The 17,194-nt window shown below is 37.9% G+C and overlaps 2 protein-coding genes across 2 annotated transcripts; one reads left to right on the forward strand and one right to left on the reverse strand.

Moving 5' to 3' along the window:
* The first annotated feature begins 1,123 nt into the window (after positions 1 to 1,123).
* On the forward strand, positions 1,124 to 3,655 carry LOC101298690 (probable receptor-like protein kinase At5g47070-like). The gene is made up of 4 exons (XM_004294464.1): positions 1,124 to 1,525; positions 1,700 to 1,960; positions 2,208 to 2,330; positions 2,576 to 3,655. Exons 1-4 carry the CDS (start codon positions 1,124 to 1,126, stop codon positions 3,143 to 3,145), a joined length of 1,356 nt encoding a protein of 451 aa, XP_004294512.1. The 3' UTR covers positions 3,146 to 3,655.
* A 396-nt stretch (positions 3,656 to 4,051) lies between these two features.
* LOC101298980 (protein kinase APK1A, chloroplastic-like) lies at positions 4,052 to 7,278 on the reverse strand. Its single transcript, XM_004294465.1, has 7 exons — positions 7,027 to 7,278; positions 6,694 to 6,785; positions 5,899 to 6,206; positions 5,490 to 5,625; positions 5,215 to 5,357; positions 4,986 to 5,109; positions 4,052 to 4,792 (listed from the first exon to the last, which is right to left on the reverse strand). Exons 2-7 carry the CDS (start codon positions 6,743 to 6,745, stop codon positions 4,332 to 4,334), a joined length of 1,224 nt encoding a protein of 407 aa, XP_004294513.1. The 5' UTR covers positions 6,746 to 6,785; positions 7,027 to 7,278; the 3' UTR covers positions 4,052 to 4,331.
* Positions 7,279 to 17,194: the final 9,916 nt, after the last annotated feature.

The following is a 17,194-nucleotide window of genomic DNA, read 5'->3' on the forward strand; positions in this document are numbered from 1 at the left end:
AAAAAATAAAATAAAAAAGAACATAAAATGTTTTCGGAATGAGAAGGAATAATGGGGCATGCTCAATGGTTGGCAAGCATGCATAGTTTTCTAGAAGACGTGGACTGCGGGACAAGAATGTGGATAATGACATGGTTAGACTTCCAGGTGACCAATCATCTTGACCTTTTCAAACCCAACAAAATTCCTCTTAAGCCCCTGCTTGAAGGGCTCCACCCCCCCCGTCGTACCAAGAAACGGTCACCACTTGTGATCGATTCCATATAACGACAATGGGCCCCTGATGGGCATTCCTCCATTCCAAAACACAAGAATACAACAAATATTTTAACCAACCCCACTATAGACCTCGAGAGCATATGATAGTAATTTTGGTTTTATTTTTTTTTTAAAGCGAAAATAAATTATAAAGAGTAACCTCTTAAGCAATTAAAATTATAAGATTCTAACAAAAAAGTTTTTCGAGTTTGAAGAGGTAGGTAACCTCAACAAAACATCAGAGAGTAAAGAATGAACAATTGAAGCAAGAGCATTAACAAGAAAACTTATCTCTATAAAGGAATGATAGAAAGAGACACTATCTAAGAAATCAACAAGAGTTTTAATATTTTGAATTTTAGATTTCAGCACCCACGAATCAACGTATCTCGTTTTAATGAGTTAACTGTTATAAGAGATGCCTTTTATTAATTAGAAGAAAAAATTTATGTAAAATTTCTATAACGATTTTCACATAAATGAGATTGAGCTCATGTTTTTTCATTTCAAAAGGCAAAACTAGTTAATAACCTATTTGTGCCAAGAAATCTAAGAAGCTTCATCCTCTTACCATAAAAAATAGATTGAGACTTAAATTGAACCCATACTTTTAATTGGAAACTATTTACCCTGTGTTGATAAAATAACTGATAATTTTTAACACCTTAAAACATTATACGGAACACGCAGGCACGCAGGTATTATTCTATCATTTGTTCGTGTTATTGTTTCCTCTCAAGTCTCAACAATATCGCCGCCTAATTTTTCCTAATTCGTCACATTTAAATCAAATCTTCAACTCTTAATGCCCCCACAGTTCCTCATTCTTGACTCTCTCTCCCTCTCCGCAAAACCATTCCGGCAAATGAAGTGCTTCCATTTCACCAACGGCGAGAGGCGCGGCGACGACGACGACGCCCCCGGAGTCGTTTCCCGCGCCCCCTCCAAGGTCTCCTGGGCGCGCTCCCTCAGCGTCGCCTCCAGCAGCTACGACAACACCAACTACAACAACCGCCGCTCCGAGTTCGACAACTCCGACTCCCGCGACATTTCCGACTCGGCGGCCTTCTTCGACCTGCTGAGTCAGCGTCGGGCCAATGATCTGAGGGTCTTCGCCTTCTCCGAGCTCAAATCGGCCAGCCGCGGGTTCAGCCGGGCCTTGCTGATCGGCGAGGGAGGGTTTGGGTGCGTTTACCGTGGGATCGTTAACGACGACGGAGCTAAAATGGACGTTGCTATCAAACAGTTGAATCGTAACGGCTTCCAGGCATGCGTTCTTCATTTTTGTTAACTCCGTTTTGGTCAACTATATTATATTATTTGATTTCGGACGTTTCCGTGTTGGGATTTAGTTGATTTGGATGCTATAGATTATTTTGGTGTGAAAAGTCGGATGAGGTTGGCTAATGGGATTACAGTGTTTTTACATTCTAGTATTCAGGGGCATAAGGAGTGGATCAATGAGGTGAACTTTTTGGGAGTTGTTAAGCATCCGAATCTAGTGAAGTTAGTTGGATACTGTGCGGAAGATGATGAGAGGGGGATCCAGCGGCTTTTGGTTTATGAACTTATGCATAATAGAAGCCTGGAGGATCATCTGTTGGTTCGATGCCCGTCACCGCTCCCGTGGATGACGAGACTAAAAATTGCTCAGGATGCAGCTCGCGGATTGGCGTACCTGCATGAGGAAATGGATTTCCAGGTACATTGTGCTGTTTGAATCAAAATGACCATTGATTTTGGTATGTTTGAAACTTTGGATAATACTTGTGCTCATGCTTTCGTTACTGTGTAGTACTTTGTGTGTGTCTTTTCAAATGGCGATTGATATCTGGAAGTAGATACCTCCCACAACTTATCTCATATGCTCTGGGATATATTTTTGTTTAGGTTATTTACTCAATTGCTCGATACTGAAAATGATTTGGATCTGCCTTATATTGCTGCAGCTAATATTCCGGGATTTTAAACCGTCGAATGTTCTGCTAGATGAGGACTTCAATGCAAAGCTTTCAGACTTTGGACTAGCAAGGCAAGGACCTCTCGAGGGAATGACTCATGTTTCAACTGCAGTAAGTTTTATATCTTTTAATTAGGATTTCTTGTTTGAGATACTGATAGCAAAATGTACAGCTTATCTAAACATTTTAGGCCTCTTGTGGAGTTTGAAAATCTCTAAGATGAGTTAATTGATAATGCCAATATATTTTGACATGCGACCTATTATATTTGGCATCTAACTGCTTTCCTTGTTGCCCTGAACCCTTTTAACTGCTATTACCTGGAATATATTACTTACAATGAAGTTGTTTCATAGGTTGTGGGGACGGTAGGGTATGCGGCTCCAGAATATGTACAGACAGGTAAACTAACCGCTAAAAGTGATGTCTGGAGCTTTGGAGTGGTGCTCTACGAGCTCATCACAGGAAGAAGAGCGATGGAGAGAAATCTGCCCCGGAGTGAGCAGAAACTTTTGGAATGGGTCAGACCATATGCTTCAGATTCAAAGAAATTCCATCTTATTGTAGACCCACGACTTGAAGGACAGTATTGCATCAAGTCAGCTCAGAAGCTGGCATCGTTAGCTAACAAGTGTCTATCAAAACAACCAAAGTCTCGCCCGAAAATGAGTGACGTGGTTGGGATTTTGGGAACTATCATCGATGAGCAGACACCTCAAGATGAAGTTGCTCCTCAACCTGTTATCGAAACTGACGAGGCAAAGGAAGAAACTTTGGAGGTGGCTGAGATTGAATCTACTACCAAACAAGGAAACAAGAATCTGAAAAAGGTTTTTGATATAAAAGATATGGTAAACTTTAGAAACAAATCTATCGGGAAGTTAGATTGGAGAAACTGGACCCCTGGGTTGATACGAACTTGGTGATAAAACTACCTGCCTGATCGTTGCAGAGAGAAAGTGTAGAGGAGACTGAGACTGAATCTAGCAAACAAGAAAGCAGATACCTGAAGAGGGTTTCTATACTAAAGCAATGGTAAACTTTAGAATGAGATCTATTTAAGAAATTAGATTAGCAGTGACTGGCTTGGTTGATAAAAACTGGTGATAAGGGTATCAGCCAGCTTGTGGTAGAGAACATCCGTGTGCTTGGCTCCTTCCAGGAAATGGAACATGGACGCATATCTACCTTTGTACTGAAGACGGTATAGATTACTTCCTGTTCTTCAAGAGTTATGGGAGGTACACCGGCTTATTCTCTTGTTTTTGTTTTGCTTGATGATTGTAAATAATAATGGACTGGGAAGCTGCACTTTGGAGGCATGCATCCCTTTTGTTAAATACACAGTTCATTGACTTCATTCTCTCCCATGTAAATATGTAACAAAGTATATCAGTTTTGTCAAAATCTGGTACAGTATATGATGGGTTTACAAGACGAGCAGAATTGATATTCATGCTATGCATGCATACTACACCGTCTACACGAGACAGGGCTCTATATATGCTCTGGAAATTTGGGTGATTGATTAGTTCTTAGTGGCGCACTGGCGCTTTAGTGCATGATGCCAATGCACCAACATCAACTATACCTTCTGGGTCAATTTCTGGATCAGGCTGCAGAAAGACAAAAGGTTTCACAAGGCATGGACACTAATTTTTCATATTCCAAGGTTTGCCTGGAAACCCGTTGAGAACGAGGAATGGAAGGGCTTAACCAAGAGAACCGGAGGAAAAACGAAGTAGAGCTCCACCAGATGATTTCAAAAAGTTCATTCAAAAGCGTAGTACAGCAAAACTATAGCCAATTGAGGAAGCCAAACAACCCACTTTAAAAAAATGAAATAAAATACGTCGTCATGCAGAGAAAAATGGATGGCCAATCTGTCATACAAAAGCACTTTCCATCCCTACTTTTCCAAGGTACTGTTACAATTTGGTGGTCTAGAAAACACAACATTCTGGGCATTGCTCATTTTAGAGGCTCTGCTCATTTTACAAGCTCCGCTAGTAATCTGTCAGAGGGTTGAATACATTAGCCAGAACAAACTATACAGTCACTGGAGAAACGTTGGTATAATGCAGCTTTTGCTATTTTGTTCAACAAAACAGCTTAAGCATATAGGGGTGAAGCAGACGGCCGGGGATAAGCAACAGTATTCCTTGCTTTGTTAGCTTCATCTATAGATGCCCGCCTAGCTTTGCTAACATCGTCTGCACTTCGCCTGCGCATCCTGTGTGCATGGCTCTGATTGCTGGTGGTGACATTGGAATCCTGCAGTTGCTCCAGTGCTTTTACAACTTCATCCATTGTTGGCCTGAGCTTGGATTCTGTCGATAGGCATCGTAATGCAAGGGTAGCTGCCTTATAAGCTCCATCCATTGAATACTGGCCTTCTAGACGGTTGTCTATGACACGAAAGATCTTGCGCTTGTTTGCCAGGAAGGGTTTAGCCCATTCAACCAGATTGTGCTCCCCAGATGGCCGATTCTTGTCAACTGCTCTCCGACCAGATAACATTTCCAACAAGACAACTCCAAAACTATAGATATCACTCTTGGCAGTAAGATGACCTTCAGATAGTGAAAAGTGGAGCCATTAAGAGATAGAGGCATCAATTCTGATTTACGGTAATCAAGAATATAGAGCCCGTGCAAAGGGTAAGACTTAAAGTTGAAAGGTCAAAAGCAACTGGAAAGAGAAAATGTAAAAAAGATAACCAGAGATTCCAAACAAGCATGAGCAATAAGTACATTAAAATTATACCTGTGGCTAGATATTCTGGTGCAGCATATCCATATGTCCCCATCACCCTAGTTGAGACGTGGCTTTTGTCACCCGTTGGCCCATCCTTGGCCAAGCCAAAATCTGACAGCTTTGCATTGTAGTTCTGGATTATATCACAAAAGGAATTTTCAGAATAGCTAACAATGAAGTCAAACAATCCCCTCACTCCTTTGCATCATTTGAAATAAGAACATCAGCAGATCCATACCGAATCAAGCAGGATATTAGACGTCTTGAAGTCTCGATATATCACCCTTGTTTCAGCACTATGCAAAAAGGCCAGCCCCTTTGCAGCACCGAGGGCAACCTTCATCCGGAGGATCCAAGAAAGAGGTTGAAAATATGAACCTCCTGGTACAACAATTTAAAATTGTTAATAAACAATACATATTAAAGAACTTACTGCTTCAAAGTTAATAAACATTTACATATTAAAGGCATTCTGCTTCAAAGGTATCCAGAGATATCTCTCAAAGAACTTACTCCTGAACAAATGATTTTCCAGGCTGCCTCGGGGCATGAATTCATATACCAAAAGGCGCTGCTCATCTTCCAAGCAATAGCCAATTAGTTTCACAAGATTAGGATGATGGAACTGTCCCAAATAATTCACTTCTGCCTATCAAACACAAATGAAAACACACAATATGTCAATCCTGAACTAAAGAGCAGTTATAATTTACATGTATATGGCTAAACTTAGATTTGCCAGAAGCAAACAGCAAAATGAAGTACCATCCTAGAAGACTCGTTGAAACTTAAAGCACCAATGTCTAGCTTGATGTGGGTGTAAGTCTACCTCAACCAACTATTTAAGAGGTCCCCCATGAAAACAAAGATCAAGCAATCATATACTAACTATTAGAAATACAATTAGGAAAGAAAAACTTACCAACCACTCCCTGTGACCCTGGAAACTTTCTTGGTTAAGCCTCTTCACAGCCAAAACTATGCCAGTCCCAGGCTTTGCAGCTGTAAATGAATTTTCATCAATCCACCCTTTAAAAACAGAACCAAAGCCGCCTTCTCCTAACACACTATCAGGACGGAAATTCCTGGTGGCCAATTTGAGGTCAGCAAAACTGAAGCTCCTCAAATTGGTTGACTGCAAGATCTCACCCTCCGTCCGAGGAGTTGGAGGTGCTGAAAATGATGAGACCTTGCTGCTTGTACTGCCATCATTACTAACAAACTTTGAACCTGCACAAGTATATACAGAATGTAAATAAATTTTACAGTCACCGCTATAAGAATCCTCATGCGTGCTCAATTAATTCCCTTGTACCAGATTTGATAGAACATAATATTGAGAAGTGAAAGGAATGCTCACATTTCTCTCTTTATTTTTCTGTCTTTAAAAAACAGCAAAATCACCAGAGCAAAGGAGCAAGATGCAATTATGAAACAAAAAAAGATACTGAAGTTCGGGGGCAATAATTCCCAAAACAGGGTTGGAATGAAAATGATGCTAGTATCCTCAAAAGACCACACCAAGCCAGTAATAGTATTAAAAGAATAAATAAATTTTAACTGAAATATCCATAATTGGATAAAAACCAAAATTCCCAAAATTCTCACTCCCACAACAAAAGAGAAAAGCCATAAAGATTCAAGAATCAAATTCATACTAATGGCCAAAGCCAGAGATATAAAACCAAGATGATCAGAACCTCTGAAGTTTATGTACCTGTGTTTAACGGGCTCTCAGCTTTGATCTGGGCGCTCCAGCAGACCCCCATGAACAGAACACGACAACAACCTTGTTTCTACAATCTCTGCCTGCAGATCATAGATTGCCTCAGCACACAAAGCTTGAAAACTACTCACAACTTGAACACTGAAAAATTTCAAATCAAAAACAGATCTAGACCAATAAAAGCTCAAACTTTGTTGGGTATCATCCACAAAAGATAAGCCTTTTCAAATGAATCCGTTCCAATAAAGAAAGAAAAAGAACTTTGCAAACGAGGAACAAGCAGAAACCCATGAAAGAGAGAACATAAAGAAATGGACAACCGACCTCTTTTTTCTGGTCGAATCAGAGAGACAGAGGAGAGTGAGGTGGGTTTTGTGCTTTTGGAGTTGATCTAATAATGGCTGCTAACAATAAGCTCAAAGAGAAACAGAGCAAGCAAGCAAGTTGACTTAAAAGCTATTGATTTGAGTTTGATACGTAAAAGATGGATAGGTTGAAGAAAGGAAGAGAAAGAAGGTGGGGAGAGAGAGATAGAGAGGAGGGCATTAATGGCGGGTTGGTCCCGCTCTTGAGCTCAATGTTTTCACTTAAACAACCCCTGTTTACGGTTGTGTTCTCTCTCTAGAATTCCCGGTTAAGTGAGAGAGAGAGAGAGAGAGAGAGAGAGAGAGAGAGTTGGAGCAGATAAGTCACGTTGTCTGCTAATTGCTATTATCTTTTTGTAGCCGTTGGATTCGATTTCCAAAAGAAACCCATCCTTCTATGCATGATTATATAAGCACCGGGGTAATGGCTTGGCTTAGCAGCTTCGGAACTCACTTAAGTCTTAACTTTAATATTTTTTTTTTTCATTTCTCTCTTGAATAAAGGACTCGTGCTATTTTGAAGTTCTGATAAATGTATAATTCAATAATCATCAGACAAGCCTAATTACAAAATTTACAAAATATAATATAAAAAAGTAACTAATAACAAATAGCATGAGTTTTTAACTCGATCAAACTAAAATAAGAAAGAAGATCAAAAACTCGCTAAACTATAGACCGATGACCCGATAACCGAAAATAGAAATACAACAATATTGACAAATCTATCACACCCACAACTCATGTTTGCTAACATTGTCGTCGTCGTCGCCACCGGTAGCCGTGAAGTAGTGAGGAGTAATAAATCTGAGCGTTGATGCCCGAGTAACTAATGTCAACTGAATCCCAATGCACAAATCCTATGGAAACCCTTAACCCAATGAAGTTTTGATTAATGATATTGTTGAATGTAAGAAAAATGGAACGTAAACCTCCATCTACAATAAATATAGATTATATTTCAAGATAATAACAGAGGTATGTATATTTGACAAGTATCCTAACAAACAACAACTACAAAAAAAACTACTCTATGGACAATTCCATTGCCACGTCAGTGATATAATGAAAATATCATTACATATGTATATGATTACATGCCCAGGGGCGGATGCAGGTTATCGACGAGTGGGACTCAAGTCCCTGCCACCCAAATTTTATTGGCAAAAAAAAAAAATCCTACATATAGTTATGAGCTATCCTGTTTTGGCTGAGTCCCACTCAATCTTGGACGAGTAGTAATTTTAACTTTTGGGTTTACTCCAAGAGAAGAAAAAAAAAAAAAAAAAAAAAAAAACCTAATGTGAGGTAACGCAGATGACAATATAATGGGCTTCTAAACAGAGCGAATGCTGCTTCAATATTGTAATAGGTCGAAAGTTCGAACCCTACTTTGGATAAAAGCATCCATGAGGAGAGTTAGGCCCCAGCTCAGAGGCTAAAGCTTCGGCTTTCCCTTTTGTAACCAAAAAAAAAAAAGGTGTGACGGTATGTGGAGTGGTATGCAAACGTGTGAGGGGGATGTGCTAGTGTTAGTGACTGCTTAGTGTAGTCACTGTAGTATGCTCTATTTACAAATGACAAATCATTATCATTCGTACTGCTTACTATACCCTATAACAGCATACAATTTTTATTGAATATAGAAGTTATTAAGTAGGCTAATTGTCTGTCATTACCAAAAATAAAAATAGGCTAATTGAAAAATACTTACGTTCAAACTAGCTAGTTTAGATGGATGTGTCGAATCTCAGTCTTATTTACAAATGTTGGGCATTGTAAATCCATGATCGAATCATCAATACATTAGCAGTCGACTTTTAACGAACATTGAGCAAAAAATCAAAGGTGTTTATGAACAAAAAGAAACTATAGTTACCGATTTTAGTGTTTTAGCTATTTGATAAGAAGTGAAGAACACGTCGGAAATCAACCCGTACGTTTCGTTTTATAGCCTTACATAAGGAAATAGGAATTGATCCCTAGCATCTAGACAACAAACTTTCTTGCTCCCATATCTGATATAGGAAGTTAATTAGAAATGTGATAACTACATGCACTCACGTATCTTGGATGACTTCGCCACTTTCCATCACAGTCATGAGTAATTTTCCATTTGCTTGGTTTCATTTTACGTGTGAATATTTGACAGCTATGTTTTCTGCGTACTACTTTCTTTTCGATCTTCGATTCCAACTCAACAAGAAAAAGTCCCATCATCATTTTCGTGAAAAACGAATGAAAATCTAAAACTAAAATCAAAGATATATAAAGATCTCGCACTTCTTAAAAACCTAATGTATAGAAAAAAGAAGAGATTTGATCGAAGATTAATTCAAGCATAAATTAAGATTTCGACCTTACTTTCATATAAATTTATTCTGCTCAACAATCCTAACTTACAAAAGTATACCATATATATATAAATTAAGTCGTTCATAGGTTAACACATAAGTGTCCAAATATACAAGAACATGTTGGAAAAAAAGAAAAGAAAAAAGAATTCGAACCAGTGTGTGTGAAAGAAAACATCAGCTCGATCATTTTTATCTTGAAAAAAAGTATTTTGGTACAATTTATAAGATCCATTCATGGCGATCATGTATTACCATCACCATTATTGACTCATATGAATCCCACTCTGCATTTACAACTCATGGACTGGGATCACTAGCTCATCGCCATCCTTGTAAAGCAAGAAATAATTCCCAAACCCTAATTAACCATATGCAATCCCTCTCAAACTTCCCGTGAAACCCTAGCTAGCTCACCCTTTGACCACCATTTACCGCCAATGTCCAAACTTTTACTTTTCTCCTCCTTGCCCTAGATGACGCACTATCGTGGGTGTGGCCCCGTCATCACTGTTTGTCAGGTAAGCGAATCATGACCGTTGAAAATGTTGACATTTGTTTTTTGACCTGATCAAGTTGGCTTTAGGATCACATGTTGCATGACCCAGCAAATCTTAGCTGTGATCTTCAGTCCACCACCTACTTTCGTACCCGATTTTTGGTCCAAAAAGTCTTCCGCGGCAGGACCCACTTGACCATGCGGCCCCCAGGTAAGGCATGTTTGCCAAGTGGCGTTCCACCGATTTTGATGTGAGAATTTGGCTCGGCTCAGGTAGCGGGGGAGTGAGCCGTTTGAGCCAGCTGGAAATCCTAATAAGACAACAAGGGATCTCGTCCGTACATTCGGGTTAGGTTTTTATTATTATTATTATTATTATTATTTTTTCGATTGAACATTTGCCTCTTGGGAACGGTGTAGGGTCCATCGATCACCTTCATCATCATTCTAGATTTATAGAGAAAACTTTTTTTTTTTTTTGATACGAGTAAAACTATTAGGTTACTTGTTCGGCAAATAAGAGATTATTGGCATTTCAGGTGTGTTTGGATACGGGTTAATTCCTGAGAATTTAATCAAAAATAAAGAATTCTCAATTTCTCACTTTTTTCATAGTTTGGATTCTTGTTCCATGGAAGAATTAGCAATTTCCACGACAAATAATCGTGAAATTTAGGGGTTTAAATTCTCGACTTAAATGCCTCACAAAATAGACGTCATTTGTCAATTTATTTAACTCACGTTAGTCTAAATACAAATTTTTGTCATTTTAAAACTCTACATCATGTAATCCAAACAACAGAATTTCTAATTAATAGAATTTAAATTAAATGAATTGTAATTCCAGTGATTTGAAATTTTTATAGAAATTGAAATTATTTTATCCAAACACAACGTAAGTTTTCAAAGTCTATAACTCTAAATTGCAAATAGGATTTTATTGTTGATTTCGGTTCTTCGTGTCAATTTATTATATAAACATCTCAGATCAATATCGTTAAATTAATTAATGCAACAGCTCTCAAGTTTCGTGCATATTTTTTTTCTTTTTCAACTTCATTATGTGAGAGAATACCTGTGTGTTACAAATTCTAATGTATGTACTACACAGATACTAGCTGAAACCTCTTGGTTTAGTTATTGACTTGCAAACGTGGCACTACAAACATCATATAATCTAAACCACTTCTCCAATAGTTTTGGGTTAGGAAAAGATGTATAGAAAATATCATTGATTTCAAAAGCAAGTTCATTTTCAATGGATGAAGTGAGTTACTTGAGAGAGAAGAGATAAGAGAAAGGGAGATGAAGTAAAAAAAGGATTTTGATGAAAGGTACATCATAAAATATGAAGATGGATGGGAAATGCGAGGAACTTGTCAATAAGTTTGTAGGTACTCGTAAACGAGATTGACGGGGTAGTAGCCATTGAGTCAAAACTCAGTACATTCTCATAACATTATTAAACTCCACTCCACCATGTATTTGTTTAATTAAGGAGGATCTAAATGTCACAATGATCGATGCTAACCTTAGTTTATATATTTCGTAGTAGATTTTATGCTTTGCCAACGAGTCAATCAAAGAGGAAACATGCAAGATTTGAACTTATTCATTGACTATACAAATTGATTATACATATTAACACTTCAATATGTGTCTAACCACTGGTTACAACCTACCATACACATTGCACATAAAGCACAACAAGCGACTCCAAAGAAGCACATATAACTCACACCTTGTAAAACTATGAAAGACTTCGAAATGATAAGCTTATCCCAGAAATAGTTTAACAATACCTCTAAGATATTCACCTGTGAACCCAAACAAATTTATGAAGATTATTTTTAGCTCTGCTATCCAAAGCTAGCTTTAAAACTCAAAATCTCTATTGAATTCTTGGGATGTCTTCGTATTGGCTAATGTCATTTGAATAATAAGGAAAAAAGAAAGAAATATATTTTGGCACAGTTACACTAGCCATATACACCAAAAATTCATGTCAAAATATGCTTTTTTAATCCTCACTTTTAAGCTTGATAAGGTACTTAGAAAAGGACTACTCAACTTTAATGCTTAGCTGCTCAAACAGATAAGAAGAAGAAGAAGCAGCAGCACTGCATCAGCAGCTTCTTGTGCATCGATCTTTGACATGACATCTAGGCTATCTAACTGCCGTTACATGTAACATCCAGGCTATGCCGGCTATCAAACTGTTTTAGTTGAAACAAGGAGTAAAATATTTAAAATATCTTTGATATTTTTTTTGAAATTTCTGTTGTTTATAATTATCTATATTAATTTTTATATCTTTCTGATATTTTATATTGGACTAATTTCAGTTTACCCCATCAACTTTAGGTCGATCATCATGTTAGTCCTTCTTCTTTTAATTTCATCAAAAACACCTCTCAACTTCCAATTTTCATCAGCCGTGCATGTCCAAACCTCCAATCTCCATCAAATTCCTCTGCCAAGTGATGACTTGATATAAAAAAGAAAGTCAAATTCTGAAAGTTACCTTTCGGACCATTTTCCCCCTATATCGATACACATCTTCGTTCTCATCACAACCCCCTAACCTTAATGATTTTGGTGGGATTGAATGTAATTTGTCTATTTTTCATTTTTTTCTTTTTTTTTTGATATCAAGTCATCACTTGACAGAGGAATTGGATGAAGATTGGAGGTTTGGACATGCGTGGCTGATGAAAATTAGGAGTTGAGGGGTGTTTTTGATGAAATTGAAAGAAGAAGGACTAACATGATGATCGACCTAAAGTTGATGGAGGTAAACTGAAATTAGTTCTTTTATATTTAGTCTATTTTTAGTTGAATATACAACTTTTAGATAAAATTTGGTAAAATTTCCATCGATATTCGATATTATCTCGATATATCCATCGAGATTTTCTTTTTTCGAACTATCGAAATTTCCATGATCATCGATATTTTACTCCTTGAGTTGAAGACATAATGCACTTGGCATCGTCATTCTCTTATGTGATGTTCATATATACATGCTTACTGAAATGCAAATTTGGTGGCTGATTGTTTAGCTATTGTGGCTCATAGTTCTAGGACTTCTTCTATATGGTTTTCTTGTCTACCTTTTTATGTGTCCCCTGTGCTCCATTTGAATCAGCTGGAGAAGGGTGTTGAGAGATATCTTGTTTTTCAGATTGTTTTGCTGTTTTTGCATCATCGACCAAAAAAAATATATGCCTTTACATGTAGTCATAGACTAGTGATTAGCCCCCAACATAATTGTTATAAAACACTCTAAACGATCTACTAAACTACCAAGTGGAACAAACCCTTAGAGCATCTCCATAATTTCTCTATTATAGGGAAACAAAAGTCAATGCTCCAAGCAATTTTTCTTCTACAACTCCAACAGATTCTCTATTTTAGAGATTTCAAGATGATTCCCCAAATCCTTCTATAAAATTTGGAGAATGCTGCAGATTTGGGGAATTTGGGTTTCTCTTTTATCACATTCACCATTTTGGAGAAAGTTCTAAGGAATCTGTTGGAGCAAAACACCCACAATCATCTTCAAATTGGAGAATTTCAAGAATTTGGGGAAGCTGTTGGAGACGCTCTTAAAACTGCATGTGATTTGAGCTGCTATTTTGCTGGCCTAGTTAATCATATAGAGGCGACCACTATCCGCTTGGTGTTTGTTTGTGTTATGACTACTACTTGGACATTGACATTGCACTAAAAAGTCTCCCCCTTTTGCTGTTAATGAGTTATTGATGATGAAAGAGAGACATGCCGTCAACAGTTATACCTGCATATTTGCTAGGGCTGGCATTGGCACGCAAAATACCGAGCCAACCGACGTACCGTCCCGAACCGCCAGAATCGGTTACCGACATTGTCGGTTACCGACATTGTCGGTTACCGACTTTTCGGCACGGTACTACCGTACCGCCATCAACGTATGGTACGATAGCGGTACTGAGTTTTGTACAAATACAGTATTACCGTACCGTACCGACTTTTTAACATAATGAATGGTTCATCCCCAATTCGGCATTTCTCCAGAATTCTCCCATTTCGCAACCTAATTCGACTCTCTCTCTCTCTCTCAATCTGAAATTCTCAATTCTCAAATTCTCGACTCTCTCTCAGTCTCTGAACTCTTGATCAAGGGCGCGACTCAGCCTCTCAAGTCTCAAAATCTCAGGTGCTTCTCTTTCTCTCTAACTTATCTTTCTGCCTTTCTGACTTTCTGCGTTTCTGACTTTCTGGGTTCTTGACTTTCTGGGTTATCGAAGTCTCGAAGATGGGTCGGCAGAGGGTTAGGATGACAGGGAGCGCATTAGGGAGGCAAGCTGCAGTAGGTCCGAGTCTTCACTCTCTCTTAATCTCTTCTTCTCTATGAGACTATGATGATATATGTGATTAGGTAGCTCGATTGTTGTTGATTGTTGTTTTGAGATGTATGAAGTGAACTGCAGAGGAAGTGTTGTGTTGGTGTGTTAGTCTGTTAGATGAGTTTTAGTTGCTTTGAGAAGAAAAAGGTATAGGATGGATTAGTTGCTGAGATTTGATATCATGTTTGGTATGACCTGTTGTAACACCCCTCACCCAGATTATCCTGAATTTAGGGTGGAATTAGAGAGTTGAACTGACTTAAAAATCAAATTTGTATGCTACTAGAGAGATTATACAATGTGTACCGTTGCCATAGTTTCCATAGAGAACAAAATTTTACTCACACCATTCATTAATTCAATACCTGAGCCTCAGTTGTAATCAGTAACAGAGATTTAGGAAAATCATCAAAATCATCTATTGTGAGCATACCTGACCATTCCCTCCAGACCCTTAACAAGATCATCTAGTCATCTAGATATGTTTTGCCCAAAAGAGACGATCACCTTTTGTTTGCTGTTGATGTGGTCGTGGAGCCATCGTTGCGCCCCCAAAGTCCTCTTCTTCTTCTCTTCACGAGAAAAACCCAGAAGGTCGGTGGTGAAGAGATACGGCCCAAAGATCTGTGCTCTTCTCTTTTTTCTTTTTTTTCCCGATCCTTCCACACACTTCTTCTCCTTTCTTCTTATTTCTTTTATTACTATCATTATTATTATTGTTATTTTTTTATTTACTCTATATATTTATTTATTAATCATCAAGAACAACAAGTAAACAAGCAAAATATATCAACCTTAATTCAGCTTGACTATATTCAGGACTCGCATTTATATTGTTGGAATATCACAATAATGTGATATGACGTGGTCTCATTATTAGTTACTCAAATTGGTCAGGGTATTACACCTGTGATCCATTGTTTGATGTTACAGTAATGTACTTAGTATGAGATTATGGAGTTATAGACATGGTTGTCGACTCGAATGATTAGAATCTTGAAGGCTGCATTTGGAGGGATTGATCCAATTCTAGGGTTTTTAGTCGACATTATGAGGATGAAGTAATTACTTGATTATACTGTTTCTATGTATGGATATGAATTAAAAAGAAAAAAAGCAAATGATTTCAAATGAATCTTTTCTTATGATTGATCAGAACCATTTTAAAAGTATTGTATCCGATGATCAAGTTTTTTTAGAGTATCTGGTTAGTTACAATACTATGCAATGTTTTCTTTTAAACAAACTGTAATTTAATATTGTCAATCCTGTTTTCCAATTCACTTCATCCATATGGACCCTAAAGGCTGTGAATGTATTGGTAATTTGGTACTCTTTCATTGTGTGGTCCATGTATTGCTTGATTCTACATGTTGATCAGCTGATCAACATTTATGCAAAGTTGGTGACAATATTATAGGTCATGGTAGAACCTGTATACAATAGGTTAGGGCAGCTTGTTATTTTGCTGTTAATTGCTGTTTTGGCTCAATTTATATTAAGTTATGAACAATAGGTTAGTGCAGCTTGTTATTTTGTTGTTAATTGCTGTTTTGATTCAATAGTCAATAATAAGAACAGAGAAAATACTTAACAATATGTTAGTGCAGCTTGTTATTTTGCTGTTAATTCCTGTTTTGGCTCAATTTATATTAAGTTAGGATATTTATTGGTTTTTGTTTTTCAATTTTCATAGCAGATACATCAATGTCTCAAATTCATAGCAGTCAGACCAGTAGCTCATCTCCATCTATTCAATCTACTGCAAATATAGAGGAAACTGCATCCTTACATAGAAACATATCCCCATTAGAACCTCCCCCTGAACCTCCACACCCTGCCTCTGCCCTTGGATCTGAACCTACACCTCCACTTGAATATGGTCCTGAAACCAGCTCACAACCTTCCTTTGGGAAGAAAAGAAAAGAACCAGCCAACAAAAGTCCTCTTTGGCCGTTCTTTACTAGATGTAAGATCCCAAACTCGAATGAAATAGATCCGGAGTGGTGCACCTGCAACATTTGTGGTCAGGAAGTGTTGTGTTCAGTTAAGAGAAATGGGACAAGTTCAATGTGGGCTCATGTGAGGAAATGTGAGTTACACCCTATGCGTACCAAACCTGGTGAAACTGATCCAAAACAGTCCAAACTGAACCTAGATAATGTGTCTGGAGGAAAACCTCATAAGTATAACAGACAGCGGTGTGATGATAAGTGTATTGAGATGATAATTAAGGATGAACTACCCTTTAGGCATGTGGAGAAGGAGGGTTTTAAGGCGTTTGTTAAGGAATTACAACCGGAGTGGCCAATAATGACTAGAAAGCAAGTTGCCAAGGGTGTGTTAGAGAAGTTTAATCATGAGAAGGCTGTTTTGTTGAGTTTTTTGAAGGCTGCAGACACTAGGATTTCGATCACCACAGACACATGGACATCGATACAAAACATTAACTACATGGTTCTTACAGCTTATTTTATGGATGTTGACTGGAAATTGCACAAAAGAATCATAAACTTTTGTCCAATTGTCAGTCACAAAGGTGAGGACATTGGTAGAGTTATGGAGCAATGTTTGAGGCAGTGGGAGATCTCAAAAGTGTTCACCATCACTGTTGACAATGCTTCTGCTAATGATGTCGCAGTGCAATACATGAAGAGAAGGTTGAAGGGCTACAAAACTTTGATGTTTGATGGGGCCTATTTGTATTTAAGATGTGCTTGCCATATTATTAACTTAATAGTTAAAGATGGTTTGAAGGAGTTGGAGAATGGGATTGCAGCAATATGGAATTGTGCAAAGTATGTTAGGAGTTCATCTGCTAGGCTTGACAAGTTTAGGGAGTTTGCTGTTTTGGAGCAATGCAGGGCTAATGCAAATGTTCCATTA

The sequence above is a fragment of the Fragaria vesca genome, linkage group LG3 (assembly GCF_000184155.1).
Source record: "Fragaria vesca subsp. vesca linkage group LG3, FraVesHawaii_1.0, whole genome shotgun sequence".
Lineage (NCBI taxonomy): Eukaryota > Viridiplantae > Streptophyta > Magnoliopsida > Rosales > Rosaceae > Fragaria > Fragaria vesca.

Coding starts and splice junctions, on each gene's coding strand:
- LOC101298690 (XM_004294464.1), top strand. CDS start 1,124: ATGAAGTGCTTCCATTTCACCAACGGCGAGAGGCGCGGCGACGACGAC. Junction 1,526..1,699: donor TGAATCGTAACGGCTTCCAG/GCATGCGTTCTT, acceptor TCTAGTATTCAG/GGGCATAAGGAGTGGATCAA. Junction 1,961..2,207: donor ATGAGGAAATGGATTTCCAG/GTACATTGTGCT, acceptor ATATTGCTGCAG/CTAATATTCCGGGATTTTAA.
- LOC101298980 (XM_004294465.1), bottom strand. CDS start 6,745: ATGGGGGTCTGCTGGAGCGCCCAGATCAAAGCTGAGAGCCCGTTAAAC. Junction 6,207..6,693: donor TGAGAGCCCGTTAAACACAG/GTACATAAACTT, acceptor ATACTTGTGCAG/GTTCAAAGTTTGTTAGTAAT. Junction 5,358..5,489: donor GGAAAATCATTTGTTCAGGA/GTAAGTTCTTTG, acceptor TTGTTGTACCAG/GAGGTTCATATTTTCAACCT.